General features: G+C 37.3%; 1 protein-coding gene across 1 annotated transcript; it reads left to right on the top strand.

Annotated features, from left to right (window-relative positions):
* Positions 1-1505: 1505 nt before the first annotated feature.
* On the top strand, positions 1506-13672 carry LOC306994480 (polyunsaturated fatty acid 5-lipoxygenase-like; the record flags this gene model as incomplete). The annotated part of the gene is made up of 13 exons (XM_079605003.1): positions 1506-1731; positions 1858-1936; positions 4844-4951; positions 5074-5183; positions 5267-5439; positions 5618-5752; positions 5874-6077; positions 6324-6410; positions 6665-6837; positions 6962-7074; positions 11455-11555; positions 11664-11834; positions 13223-13672. The coding sequence occupies 13 exons, from the start codon at positions 1506-1508 to the stop codon at positions 13400-13402; spliced, it is 1860 nt and encodes a 619-aa protein (XP_079461129.1). The 3' UTR covers positions 13403-13672.
* Between the last annotated feature and the right edge of the window lie 536 nt (positions 13673-14208).

Raw genomic sequence — 14208 nt, 5'->3', positions numbered from 1 at the left:
TGTGTTTACATAGTATATGTGTGTGTATTGTGTATAATTATTTTCTATATATAAACACACACATGCATGTATATATTTGAGAATTATTTGCATTTATATACTGCATATATATTTTTATATGATTTATATTATATATAAATATAACTATTTTATATATAAATAACACATTTTTATTAAATATACTTATATATGTGTGTGTGTGTGTGTATGTATATATGTGTGTGTGTATGTGTATATATATATATATATGTGTGTGTGTGTGTGTGTGTGTGTGTGTATGTATATATGTGTGTGTGTGTTTGTGTGTGTGTGTGTGTGTGTATGTGTGTGTATATATATATATATGTGTGTGTGTGTGTGTATATGTGTGCGTGTTGTCTTTGCATTCTATCTTGTGGCTCAGTGACACCTGAATGAAAGGCTCATTAGTATGCAGCATTAGCAGGTCTTTGTCTTCTCTCAGGTGTGAATGAGGACATTATTCATGACCTTGTTGGATCATTCACGCCCCCCCCTGCATATTGCCTTTCCAAACAAAAAGTGTCTTACAAAATTTAAATCAATTGTTTAATGTGAACGATTAGCCCGGATGATTTTCAGATCATTTTGAAGTAAAAAATCTAGCCGACAACATCCATTAGTCAAAAGTATTGTGGGAATATGTGAAGTTGGTCGTTTGTGGTCTTATATCAGACAATTTAAGTTTGAGTTTTTTTAATAACCACGCATAAATGATATTCTCTCAAAAATGCAAACATGTACATACATGTTGCTCACATATTATGATAGCCATGTTCATGCTAAATAGTGTAATTACACCTTTGCCATTAATATGTTTATAAGCAACTGAGAAAAATACAAATATCAGGGCGTGTCAAAACATCTCAAGGACCCCAAAAACACCTTAGACCCCAGAGGGTTTAGTAAGATTAGTACATATTATATGTTAACTAGAATTGGCATTAAACTAACTTGATATTTATTATTGAATTTACTTGGGAAGAGTTAGCTTTCTTTACTTTTAGTCGATTATTAACTTAACTTCAGTTTTCCATTTGCAAACATAAGGCAATCGGTTTCCAAACTTCTCGTCGGTCAGTAAACTAAACTTGTTAGAATTTACAGTGTAGCAATATTTACATATGGTTTACCAGTTTATTGTCCTAAATATCACAAATCTAAAAGGTGTGCATCATACCTGACACCTAGATGAACAATTGTCTTCAAATGCTATTGAGCTTTAAATACTGTCATATTTTGTATATGATCCCATAAAGTAGTGAAATGCATAGCAAAATTTACATATGATTTAACATTTTATTGTCATAAATATCAAAAATCTAAAAGGTGTGCATCATACCTGACACCTAGATGAACAATGTACAGTTGGTTTTATGACTGTAAGTCATTGTCTTAAAATGCTATTGAATTTAGAAACGTTTAAGTCGCATGCAACTTTAGAGACGGTCCCTAAATACGCGAATATCGAACGTCAAATCAACTTCATGCCAGTATATAATGTGTCTTTAAAGGAGTTCTCCTTCGACATCCGTGTGGAGAAGGACTTTGGAGACATTATCCTGGTGATACTTGAGAAGGAGGAACACTTGGTCAATGTTCAGTGGTTTTGTGGGGATATCAAAGTGAAAACACCCTCTGGAAAATGCTTCGAATTCCCCTATCAGCGCTGGATTGAAGACACAGATAAAGTCTTTGTCCACGAAGGCACTGGTACGTGCATTTTTTTTTTTTTTTACATTTTAAAGTTGAGTTGTTCAGTTGTTATTGAATCATGTCTTAAATGCTGTCTTTTCTATGTGTACAATGTGTTCTATATTTCTTTGTGCATTCATTTAGCTCGATTGCCTCAGAATGACACCGAATTGGTTAGAGATAAAAGAGGAAAAGCACTGGAATATAGACTGACAAAATTCAGGTTTGAAGAAACAATTACATTCTTGAACAATATTCATTTGTTGCAGTTTTTTCTTTATTCCTCGATATATACAGTTCAGTTCAGTGTGCTTGTGTAACCCCTCCACCCGGGTCCTTCTCACCCCGCTCCCGTGCCGGTCTCGAACCCGGGTCTCCAGCATGAGTCAGGCGCTCTAATAAGGAGGCTAAAGACTGCAGTCTATTGAGATCAGAGGAGTGAGGTTTACTCGCACAGCAACTACTGGCTGGCCACCGTTACACTTGACACAATAATTTGTACGAATTTCACGAGTTGCCCAATTCGTACGAATTACCTACCCCTGACCCCGCCCCTAAACCTAATCATCATGTGGGTTTCGTACGCGAGGTCGTAAGAATTTGTACGAATTAGCCACCTTTTAATCACTCGTACGAATTTGTATGAATTGGTCGTGAGATAGCGTTGCATACCTACAGTATGTTGTCATATACAGGGGTGGCTGGCCAATAGAGGGTGAAAGTAAAAGTAGAAATTGGGATTTAGCACTCATTAGCATGAAGAACAAATATAGGCTGTGTGTGCATGGAGATCGATATAAGATTCAAACTCTCTTCGATACAAAGACATAGCCTACCCTGTGTGAGTTAGGGCTGTCAATCTTCCTCTATAATACTATTCAAATTCCATTCCTTATTTTATTTAATATTCAAATAATATTCGAATATTAAATGCTCAAATTCATCCTATTATTAATATTTACGACATTACACAGGCTTATGGATCGTCAATGCCACTATAGCATTTGGTTGTTGTTACACATTCTGTCCACTAGAGGGACAGCTAACATTACAATAAACATTTATTCTTTTGATTTTTTTAATATTCGAAATATATTCGAATTTCGGAATTCGTTCCAACAGCCCTAGTGTGAGTTCCTGTGTTTAAGGTTGATCAGATTATATGAAGATCCAAACGATTGCAGATATGACATTGATACAACTTAACAGTTCAACAAACGAAATATGAATATAAGTGATGTTCATTTTTTACATAGTTGTCATTGTCAGTATTTTTACAACAAAATAATAGCTCCAACGAAAGCCACAGCAGTGTTTGTGAACGACTCATTAGAGTCAATGATTCAATGATTCATTCATAAATACAGCCACTTGCTTCGTTACCGAATGAATGACCCGATGAGTCGCCACCTACTGGTGGTTTTAATTTAATATTTAAAAGCATCACTTCGTTTGTACCATCATTGCATTTTTCTCAATTTAACTTTTTTTTTTTATTTAAAGCATAAAAAAATGTCATCACCCCCAATTTTGTCATACATGCATACATGACATACCCAAAATAAAAAGGTTGCAGCTCATAAGTCATTCTAAAAGCGAATTAATATATTATGGAATAGAAAGCTCCTGTAGCAGGTGCAGCACAACAAGTAGCTAACGTTAGCCTCCAGCTACATGACACAATTTAATTTATTAATATTACACTTTTATTTAAAGCTCACTTTAAAACACCATCGAGTATTTGTATCATATTCCGGCCGCAGTTTAAAATGGTTTCAAGTCAAAAAAAGATTTTGAAATATGTCATTTTTAGCATTTTATATGAAGCTATGGGCTATGCTTACCGTTACCTTTATTTTTTCATATAAAAATACCCCAAATCGCACGAAAATAACACACAAAACACATATACTTCAATCGTGCATTTAATAGCTTCTTGTTTCGGTGAAGAAATGTCACTTTCGCTTTGTTTATCACGGATGTCCAGAATGAGGAAGTGTAGACAGGACGCGTCCAGGACGCGTCATGCAGAAGAGGTCACGTTGACACGTGAGATGATTGACAGCTGAACAGCAAATCATAGCGCTCGGAGGTCAAATCTTTCGCGAATAAGGAAGAGGAGACGCATATCTAGCTCCGTTCGCTGTTTGGCCACTTTAGATCGCTTAAATCACTGGAAACTGAATAGAAATTTGTATTCTTTATGAATAAATAGTTTACTAGATTATGATAATTATTCATTATTTCTCCAAATATGCGAACCATTCTAATAATTGGCCTGGCGGATTCTTTATATTTTATGTATTTGAACACAAATAAACCGGAGAAAACGAGAATGAATATTTTATAAGTGATGATTTCTATTCAAAATAACGAACGTTACAGATTCATTATTTTGCACTACTGGCATAAATTAAGAAATTAATGTCACTGCAAGCCAGTTTAATCATAAAATAAAATAAATAAATAAAATTAATAAAAAAGCTAATATTGTCCAGATTAAGTAAGAGTGTGATGTTTTAACTAGTAATGAAATTAACAAAACAATAATCTAGGATCACTGATGATCCCTGCATAGCAAGGGGTTTTAAGGGGGCAAACTATGGGGGTACGCAGAAGGATGTTAAAAGCCTCATGGGGTAGCCTACAACTGTAAAAAGTTGGAGAACCACTGGGACTGGGTTAAGGAATAGAACAAAATAAACATCAACATCAAAGCACAATACACATACCAAGGGCAGAAAGTAGGCCTAATATACAGAGGTCACTTACAAAGTTAGGTTAAAGATACAAAGAGGGATTCAAACAAATAGCATATCAATAACAATGTAGAATTTACAGACTGTGAGCTGAAGAGTAATATTTAGATAAAAATGTGTTTTTGAAGGAGAGAAGGGTGGATGTTTGACGGATGTCTTGAGGAAGAGCATTCCACATCCTCGGAGCCACTACACTAAAAGACTCCCATGGTTATCAGACTATTGAAACCGACTGAACATGACTCAGCCCCACCTAAGATATCTTTCATTAGCCGCCACTGTATACATAGGTCCGTAGCAGCAGTGTGTGTGTGTGTGTGTGTGTGTGTGTGTGTGTGTGTGTCACACTTATGTTATTTTTCTTGTTAAAGCCGGAAGGAGGAGCCCGCAGGATTCCCTATGAGCACCGATAATCTTCCTCCAGAAGTTGAGTTCGATGCAGCAAAATACTTTGAGTTTCAAATAAATGCCGTGAAAGCGTAAGTTTGTCATGGCCACAGTCCTTGTTGGTTTGATACTGAGATGTTCCTCAGTTCTCCAGAATGAAATCCGTGCAAATAGTGTTCATGTCTATAATTATACAGTATGCACTCTTTTTCAGGATTGGGGGAACCGTTGTTGACAAATGTAAAGTTCGCTTTCAGTCCTGGAAAGACGTGACTGATTTTGAAAAGATATTGGATGGTTTTGATATCAACAACACTCTACTAGGTTTGTTTCTTCATTTAAACTAACACCTAATATCCAAAATCACAGTTGTGAGAACTAAATTTTGCCCCTTGAAATCTGGACAGGGAAAGTGATGCAAGACTGGAGAAAGGATTACATGTTCGGCTATCAGTTTTTGAATGGCTGCAATCCTGTCATGATCAAGAAGTGCACGGAGATTCCAGACAAGTTTCCAGTCACACATGAGATGGTGAAGGGCTTTCTGAAGAAAGGTGTCACTCTACAAGAGGAAATAACGGTCAGAAACATTAAGACATAAATCACTTGAACAGTCGGTCAGTTATCATATTCAAGACTGACTTGCTTATATTCTGACATCCTTCACATAATTTAGTTTACATAAATGACTCAAATCAATATTATTTTAACCCATGAACTTTTACTTATAATCTTTACACCTGTGTACATGTTTACAGGCAGGAAACATCTACATAGTGGATTATGAAATACTGGAGGGAGTGCCAACATCCAGCGATCTGGTCTTTTTGACTGCACCGCTCTGCCTGCTGTACAAGAACAGATTGGACCAAATTGTGCCAATTGCCATTCAGGTATCTGTCCCATATATAATCAGTATCAAATGAAAACATAAATTAAAAATGAAAATGTTTTAGCTGTGAATCTACTCACGAAGTAAAAATGTCCTGCTTGGCTTTATTATTCCTAAATCAGCTCAGTCAAACCCCAGGGGAAAAGAGCCCAATCTTTCTCCCGAGTGATAATGAAGATGATTGGATGCTTGCCAAGATGTGGGTGAAATCTGCCGACTTCATTGTACACCAGTTGGTCACGCACCTTCTCAAGACACATCTGATATCAGAGGTTTTTGAAGTGGCCATGTACAGACAGCTCTCTAAAGTCCATCCTGTATACAAGGTACAAGTCTCTCAATACAAAGTTATGATATTTAGATTCAGGGCTAAACTGAAGATTGTGGTTTCACATATGTCAGTTTATTGATGAAGGGTTACTGGTTCTGATATCCTTGCCTTTTTGTCATCCATGGTTTAACGTTAACCAAAAACCTCCAGGGAATGACCTGGAAACCACTTTTGCTGTTTCAGGTTATGCTTTTAAATCAGTTTTTATGATTTAATGCAAATGTTTAAATGCTTCTTACAGTTACTGAAACCTCATGTTCGGTTCACAATGGCAATCAATGCAAAGGCCCGTGGAAACCTCATCAGTGAAGGCGGGGTCATCAGCAAGGTACCTTTATACCTACATTAATTTAATATATACACACATAAACAGCATATTCCATCAAAGCGGTTCTATTCATATTTGATTATTTAGTCTTTGTCAGACCTAAATAGTTCCTAAATTTCCCAAATACAAAAAAAAAAAAAAAAAAACACCATAATAAAACTTCACCCATAAACCCCTAGATGGTCACTTGAGTAGGCTAAATAAGTGCTGAAAATATTTAGGCAAAATATTAACTGAATTCTTGATATCCACAGATTAGTAGCCTCAATACAAATGGGACGAATAAAGTGATTAAAAGGGCCATGGAGACTTTAACCTACGAGTCCCTGTGCTTCCCTGAGACCATAAAAGATAGACGAATGGAAGATGTACTATTAAAGTACTATTATAGAGATGATGGCATGATGATCTGGGAGGCAATACACAAGTAGGTGTAGCAACAGTTCAGATCCTGTACTACTAGTGCAAAAGTACAAATTACTCCACATACACTCCAATGAAAAGTTATTTACATTCATTTGTTCTCATTAATCTTTTTGATCTTCCTGTAGTTTTGTGTCTGCTGTGGTCGAAATCTACTATGACAGCGATGAGGCCGTTCAAGAAGATGTGGAGATTCAAGGATTTGTTGAGGATTGTCACTCTGGCATGAATAATTCTCAGAGTGAGAACAGGTTTAACTTATCAAAGGCCTTGTTTACACCTGATCAATCGGATCACAAGAGGATGACGCTAAATACCGGTGTAAATGGGGTCTAAATGTTTTGAGCTTGTCCACTTTTGACCACTTCCAGAGGTAGTCAAAACGCATTTGACCGGATTGTTTTTATAGTGTGGAAGCTCATGTCGTCGAATGCATTCGAACAGTCACAAAAAAAAAAAAAAAAAACGCCTACTCTCTGCCTACTGGCCAATCTTTTTATGGGCAATGTGGAATTGTTAATGATTCTTTTAGATTGAGACCAGTTACTGAAAGTGGAGTTTTTAAATGTATTAGTGAAATAAAAATAGATAAGGCACCTGGGATTGACAATATTTCAGCAACATTTTTTTTAGGGACTCTGCTAGACTAATTGCTCCTTTTGTATTATACAGTATATGCTAAATTTAATGTGTTAGAGTTATACTATTATATAAAAATGATTGTAAGTTAATTATGGTTAATTATAGGCCTATTTCTATTAATGGAATGGAAAAAAATTGTCTATGAAAAAAAAAAAAATTAGTAAAATCAATATATTGTGTGAATTACAGTCAGGCTTTAGGTCTTTACATTCAACTGAAACTTATATATTATATATGACTGGCAAAATAAGGAATAGCGGCCAATCCATGTTGGCCATGGTGGCTATGGAGAGGCATCTCTGGAAAAACCTGGCTGACATCGGGGAGAAGGAGAAAATGGGCCAGTTTCTCCTTCTGAGCTTCTTGGCACATCCGTCGATGCGAAGGCTCGCTCCACGGCTTTTAAAGGACAAGTTCGGTATTTTACACTTAAAGCCCTGTTTACAGATCGTATCTGATGAAATAGAACGGTTAAGATTAAAATTTGGACACATGCTGCTGTCGCGAGAATTTTAGGTTTATTTAGCTTTTGTGGACCTATTTTGCCAAACGTGTCACACCCGTGATTCTTCCGTTGAGAGCTTGAATAATAGACACTCCAGCGGCGGAGTAATATCGTACCTCACACAGCACATTCAATACAAGTCATGGAGGTGGACAAAAACTACGATAAAACCTGTTGGAAAGCATCTTTTTCAGCGATTTTTTTTGGAACCGTATCAGTGAACACCCCTGACCACTCGGTGAGTTTCACGTCTTTGTAAATGAAAATTTAATGTGTTTTAGGAAGGAATCTGCCAGTGCACATAGACAACCATTGTGGGGGTGGGGGGGGAAAGCGATATAAACCTAAAATTCTCACGACAGCAGCATCTGTCCAAAGTTTAATCTTAACCGTTCTATTTCATCAGATACGATCTGTAAACAGGGCTTTAAGTGTAAAATACCGAACTTGTCCTTTAAGACCTTTATACGCCTTAAACAACAAAGGGAGAAATCTAGCCCGTCCTAGTCTGAGGAGTGGAAGTGAGACCAGAAGGTGAACACTGCCTCTCGCGCTATCCCTCCTTCAAGGTGTAGAGCGTGGAGGAGGCATGAAGCCAGACAGAGAAGAGAAGATCTCAGGAGAGTAATCCAGAGTAATCTCTCTGAGCGTTCTAGAGTCCCATGGGCTAAATAACATCTGCCTCCTTACCTCTCCATGTGTTATGCCCTTACACTATGAGTGCCTTCTTCTCGTTATGTCAATTTTCCTTTCAGGCCCCTGCTTTTTAGTAGGCAGTTTTGTCAAGTTCTTAAGCTCCCTTTGAGCCTTCTTGGCTTCTGCTTTTATAAAAACTGCTCCTCAGAGCATCGTCTGGGGCAGCATTGAGCTGTTAGGTACACTACTTGCTCCCTTGATGGGGTAACAATGTTGAGTTGTGAAGCTCTCTTGAGCCTCCTCGGGTGCTTTTTTGATAAGTGTTACTTGGCTTTGCTTTTCAAAGAGAATTGTACATTTAGGGTTGCGCTCCCCCGGAGCTGTATCCCTTTATGCACTTCCGAGTTGTAGCTGCCCTGAGTACCGAACGCAGTTAGGCCTCCTCTCATCTTAGAGAGTCGGCATATTGAGGCCTCCATTCTCAGAGCCAGATTTGGCCAGTAATGCTGAGTTGTAGTCCTTTGGTGCATCTGGGTTGGAAGTGGTCACTGCTTTTGAGCTAGCGAGTTGTTAGGCCTCCTCTCGCTATAGAGAGCAGTTCTATTAGAGGCCTCCACTCCTCTGAGCTCCAACCATTATTGTGTGAGGCTGCTAGCCCTGTTATGTAGCTTCCTTGACAGGCGTAGGACATAGTGTATTCCTCCTATGAGCTCAGGCATAGGCTAAGTGGTTAGGCTCTCTGTGAGCCTCCTTGGTCATTGTGAGCGTTGTTAGGCCTCCTCTCGCTAGAAAGACTTATCTTGCTAAGGCCTCCGCTCCCTTGAGCTCCACTAGGATAGCAATTGCGGGTTGTAAGCTATCTGTGAGCCTCCTTGCAAGAAATCCTGAGTGTGGGGTTTAGTTAGGCCTCCTCTTGGTTTAAAGAGTCAGAGAAGTCTTGGTTTAAAGTCATAATTTTGAGGTCTCCGCTCCTAGAGCTCGACCAGGCAGTTTGCTAAGTTGTTAGGCTCTCGTTGAGCCTTCTTGGATACTAAGAGCGTTGTCAAGCCTCCTCTCGCTAGAGAGTTATCTTTATTTAGGGAACGTCTCAGGTTACGCATGTAACCATGCTTCCCTGAGAAGAGGAGCAAGACTCTGCATCCCTTTGCCATGCTTCTAGTATTCCTGTCAGGCCTAATTACAACTAGGCAAGGCAAGGCAAGTTTATTTATATAGCACATGTCATACACAATGGTAATTCAAAGTGCTTTACATAGTGTACAACTAGTGTAAAAACAAGTTAGCAATGCTAGAATATGTTGTGTATGCGCGTGAGGGCGCCGATGTGATCACTGGAAATTTGTCCTTCTAAGAGAGGAAACTGTTACTCTGTAATTTATGGTCAAACAGACAGAAGCAAGACATTATTCAAAACTGTAAATCTTTTGTAATATAAAGAAAACAAGCAGGATGCCACTCTCTGCTGCCTCAGTTTCCTTTATGGAGCGCGGTACATTGAGACAAATTTTTCTTCCGTTTTGTCAATCTGTAATTATTTAAGTGAAATATGTGTCTTGTTTAGGGCTATATGTTGCATATTACCTAACATTCATTTTCACTTAAATGTAGGCCTACTACTTCACGGTTGGTGACGTTTCTTTGGGAAAGCTAACGTCAGCATATTGCCATTGCGACTTACCAATGATGATGACTTGACAGCTGAGCGTACTGTTTGAATCCGTGATTGGTTGACTGCCAAATTAAAATATTAAACAGAACAATAAAATAACTTTATTAACCGGTTAATGGCCATTTCAAATTAGCGTATCTGTTCAGAACGATTACATTTGATTTGCGTTTCTGGTTTTGTTCCTGTCAAAGTTTAGTTTTTTTCCAGTTTTCATTCCTTGAACCGGTTCGGAGCCCTGCTTAAAGGACAATTCCGGTGAAAAATGAAGCTAGGGGTAATTAACACATGGTTACCGAGTCGATCGTTCTCTGGGATGCGTTCTCATGATACTTGAATGTAAAGAGTTGTATCTCTAAAAACAGATTAGCTTATAATGCTAGTATATGGGGCATAGGATAAGTAAAAGTAAATCGCTAGTTAATAACAGTAACAAGGCTCAAAATAGCCTCACACTAACACGGTATTATAATGAGGGTCCCTACAAGCAAACCAAAGCATTGAGAACTTTGTAAGTGTATAGACAGTTTAATAAGAAGATACTTTATAAAGACAGTACATTACGCGTATACAGGCTAGTCGAGTCACGAACGCCGTGCTAAGTGAGCTGGTAAATAGGATTTACGTTTGTGAAATCTAACGTTCGTGGCTCGACTAGTCGAGACTGTTTTCCACGATGGCTTCTAGCTCTATACGCGTAATGTACTGTCTTTATAAAGTATCTTCTTATTAAACTGTCTGTACACTTACAAAGTTAGATCAGAAATAAAAGCTGCTGCTCTCTGTATGTTTTTCCGTTGTCTCCGGTCGTGTTCAAATGTCATTTAAGCAAGCTTATTTCGTCCATTAGATCGATAGATCTGAAAAAGCCCATACATTTACCCACCCATAGACACTCCCCTTGAAAAATTAGGACAGAAGTGGTTGAAAGTGGATAAAAGAGACGGATTAAAACACCAGGTGTAAACGGGAACGTGTCTCCATTAACTACTTGTGATCCAATCAACCAAAACCTCTTAATTCCAGGAGTAAACAGGGCCAAAATGTCAGTGTTGGTCTGTGCAAGCATGTATGATTGTTTGTATTCTTGTATATTCTATATGCATCTTTGTGTGTTTCTAGTCACCCTTAAATGTGTGCGCAAGTTAAATGCGTACTGCCATTGTTTTCAGAGTTTCCAGAGTCTCTGAAAACTCGAGAGGAGTTAGTCAAGTACCTGACCGTTGTGATATTCAACGCTTCAGCACAACATGCTGCCGTCAACTTTGGACAGGTGAGATTACACACTACATTACACACAACAAGAGCATCAAAAAGTGCTAGGCAAAATTCTGGATAATATCTATAAGCTAATATCTGTGAGTAAACTTTTATGTTCCAGTTTGACTGGTATGGTTGGGTCCCCAACAGTCCTTCCACCATGCGTAAGCCACCTCCAGAACAGAAGGGCACAGTGGATATGCAGTATATCATGGACAGTCTGCCTGATCGTGAATGTTCCAGCCTGGTTCTAGGAACAACTTGGGCCCTCAGTCGGTTCCAGAAGAACGAGGTTTGATGTCTGATTTGGATAGAGAACATGGCAGCAGTCTAGTCTAAATCAATGTGAAAAAGAATTAACCTGTAACTTGCCAACTCTATCTCACGACCAATTCGTACAAATTCGTACGATTTGTCTAAACCGTGGGGTGGAGTCAGGGGTAGGTCATTCATACGAATTGAGTAACTCGTGAAATATGTACGATTTAGCAAAAATCTTACCAATTCGTACGAGTGAGGTCATATGAATTTGTACCAATTAGCCACCTCGTAAAATTCGTATGAATTATTGTGTCCCTTCCCACTTTTAAAGTCCCACTTTAAAAAGTCATCATGTTTGGGAAGTAACAGAATATTTATCTGTTCACTTAATGGTGTTACGCATTAAAAATGTTACATTTTAGGTGCTCCTATCTGTTATAGTCCAGTATAAATCTGTTCATTGCACACCGCAATTTTATTCTGCATGCAAAGAAGAGGGCAGCAAAAAACTGAGAATGAAACTTCTACTGGTACACTAAATATAATGTGCCAAATTCACACTTTTATATCCACACATTTTAAAATTCAAAACAGTGTTAAATAAGTAATTCATATGTTTCAAATCACATTTTACGCAATGTATTCTGTAGTGCAATACATTTCTTCCAATCCTAACAGGCAAGCTTTTGCTCTTCTACAATGTCAGTAAATGGACGTCCTGCGTGTTTGGATAGATTTAAACTTAATGATCTAAAAGTTAGAGAAGTTATATTCATCTTGTTTCTGGAGCACATATAACAGTGACAATTAGTTTATGTTTTGATTAAGGTCACAGACGGGAGAGTAAGAAAACAGGCCCAGTATTGTTATTATGTAGTAAAATTAGAAAGAGTTATGTTCACTCACACTGATGTTATCTTAGTAATTGGCTGTACAACTCATATCAACTCATTATTTTAAAAAAAATTGTTGAATCTTTTACAACTTATAAAATTAAGCTGAAATTGGTTAAATTAATGGAAAAATATATGACTTATTGATCATATAATGTTTTACAGTGCTGTAATCAGCTCTGTTCAGCTGAATGTAAAAAGCATTTGCACTGATTCTGATCTCTGCTGATCTGCAGTTCTTAATCATGTTACCGCATTATTTTACAAGTTCTTTAAAGAAACATGGCAAATAAAAATGCTCTGCAATGTCAGACTTCATGCCAAGAATAATATCATTCAGTTTTCTCCTTTTCGAGGAAAATCGTGCTTTTAATGAAAATCCCCAATTCTTTTGTTTTGTTTTATAAGCTTGTCTGAGTGATTGACAGTAACCAAGGGGGCGGAGCTTAGAGGAGGGTCAGTTTACCTTGTAAAAAGAAAGAAAGATGTTGTTCTGCTTTCTGAAGAACTTACTTTTCTCCCCCAGCATTACTTAGGCATGTATCCAGTAACGCGCTTCACAGAGCAACCAGTGAAGGAAGCCATCAAGACTTTCCACAAGAAACTAGAGGAGGTGACCGACACCATCAAGAAGCGGAATGAGGGATTAACATTTGATTATGGTTATTTGTCCCCAGACAAAATCCCCAACAGTGTTGCAATTTGAAAAGATATTTTGCCAGGCCTATATATGTTTACGGCTAATGTGTGCTTGACATATAAGAGAAAAGCTCTACTTCAAATATGAAGTATTGTATTGAATTGTATTAAATCACAGAGCATTCTGCCTTTTGAGTCGATTTAAAGACATTGTTTTATTAACTCTTCTTGTATTTTACTCTGTTAATGGGAAATAATGGATATTACTTTTTTAATGCCATCAGTGCATGTATGTATGTTATATGAGGGTTGATTGTGGGTCTGGTTATTATGCTTTAAAGAGTTATTATATTGGTGTAAACTTGCATATTCATAACTCAATACTACGGTATTCATTTACTTATCTTTTGATTCATTTATTAATATTATTTATTATTCTGATTATCAATTTTTTGTAGTATATTTTTGCTAATCATTTGACTTATTTTTTTTACCTTACAGATTTTGAGTTGATTATCTTATACACATGCAAGATGTTTCATGAATGCTGTAAATGAAATGTTTTAAGATTGTGAATCTCTGACAGCACTTCAAGTGGTTGTTACATTTGCTTTTTTTTCCGCTGAGAGCTTTAATAGAATAAAGAGAAATAAGGTTTTCCACCATTTTATCTAATATTGAGATTTTCTTTGTGATCTTATGACAATCGTTTTCTTTTTTTAAATAACTTTTCTGTGAACAAATACAATAATTTACTGCTGGATGATTGGCAGGAAACTTTGGTGTATTTATTTTTGTAACTTGAATAAAATACTGTTTTACACCTTGCGAAAAAATACAATTAAGTGTATTTATTGCATGCTTGAAATACAA

This window comes from Phoxinus phoxinus, assembly GCF_949152265.1.
Source record: "Phoxinus phoxinus genome assembly, chromosome: 2".
NCBI lineage: Eukaryota > Metazoa > Chordata > Actinopteri > Cypriniformes > Leuciscidae > Phoxinus > Phoxinus phoxinus.
This window is presented reverse-complemented; position numbering and strand designations above follow the sequence as displayed.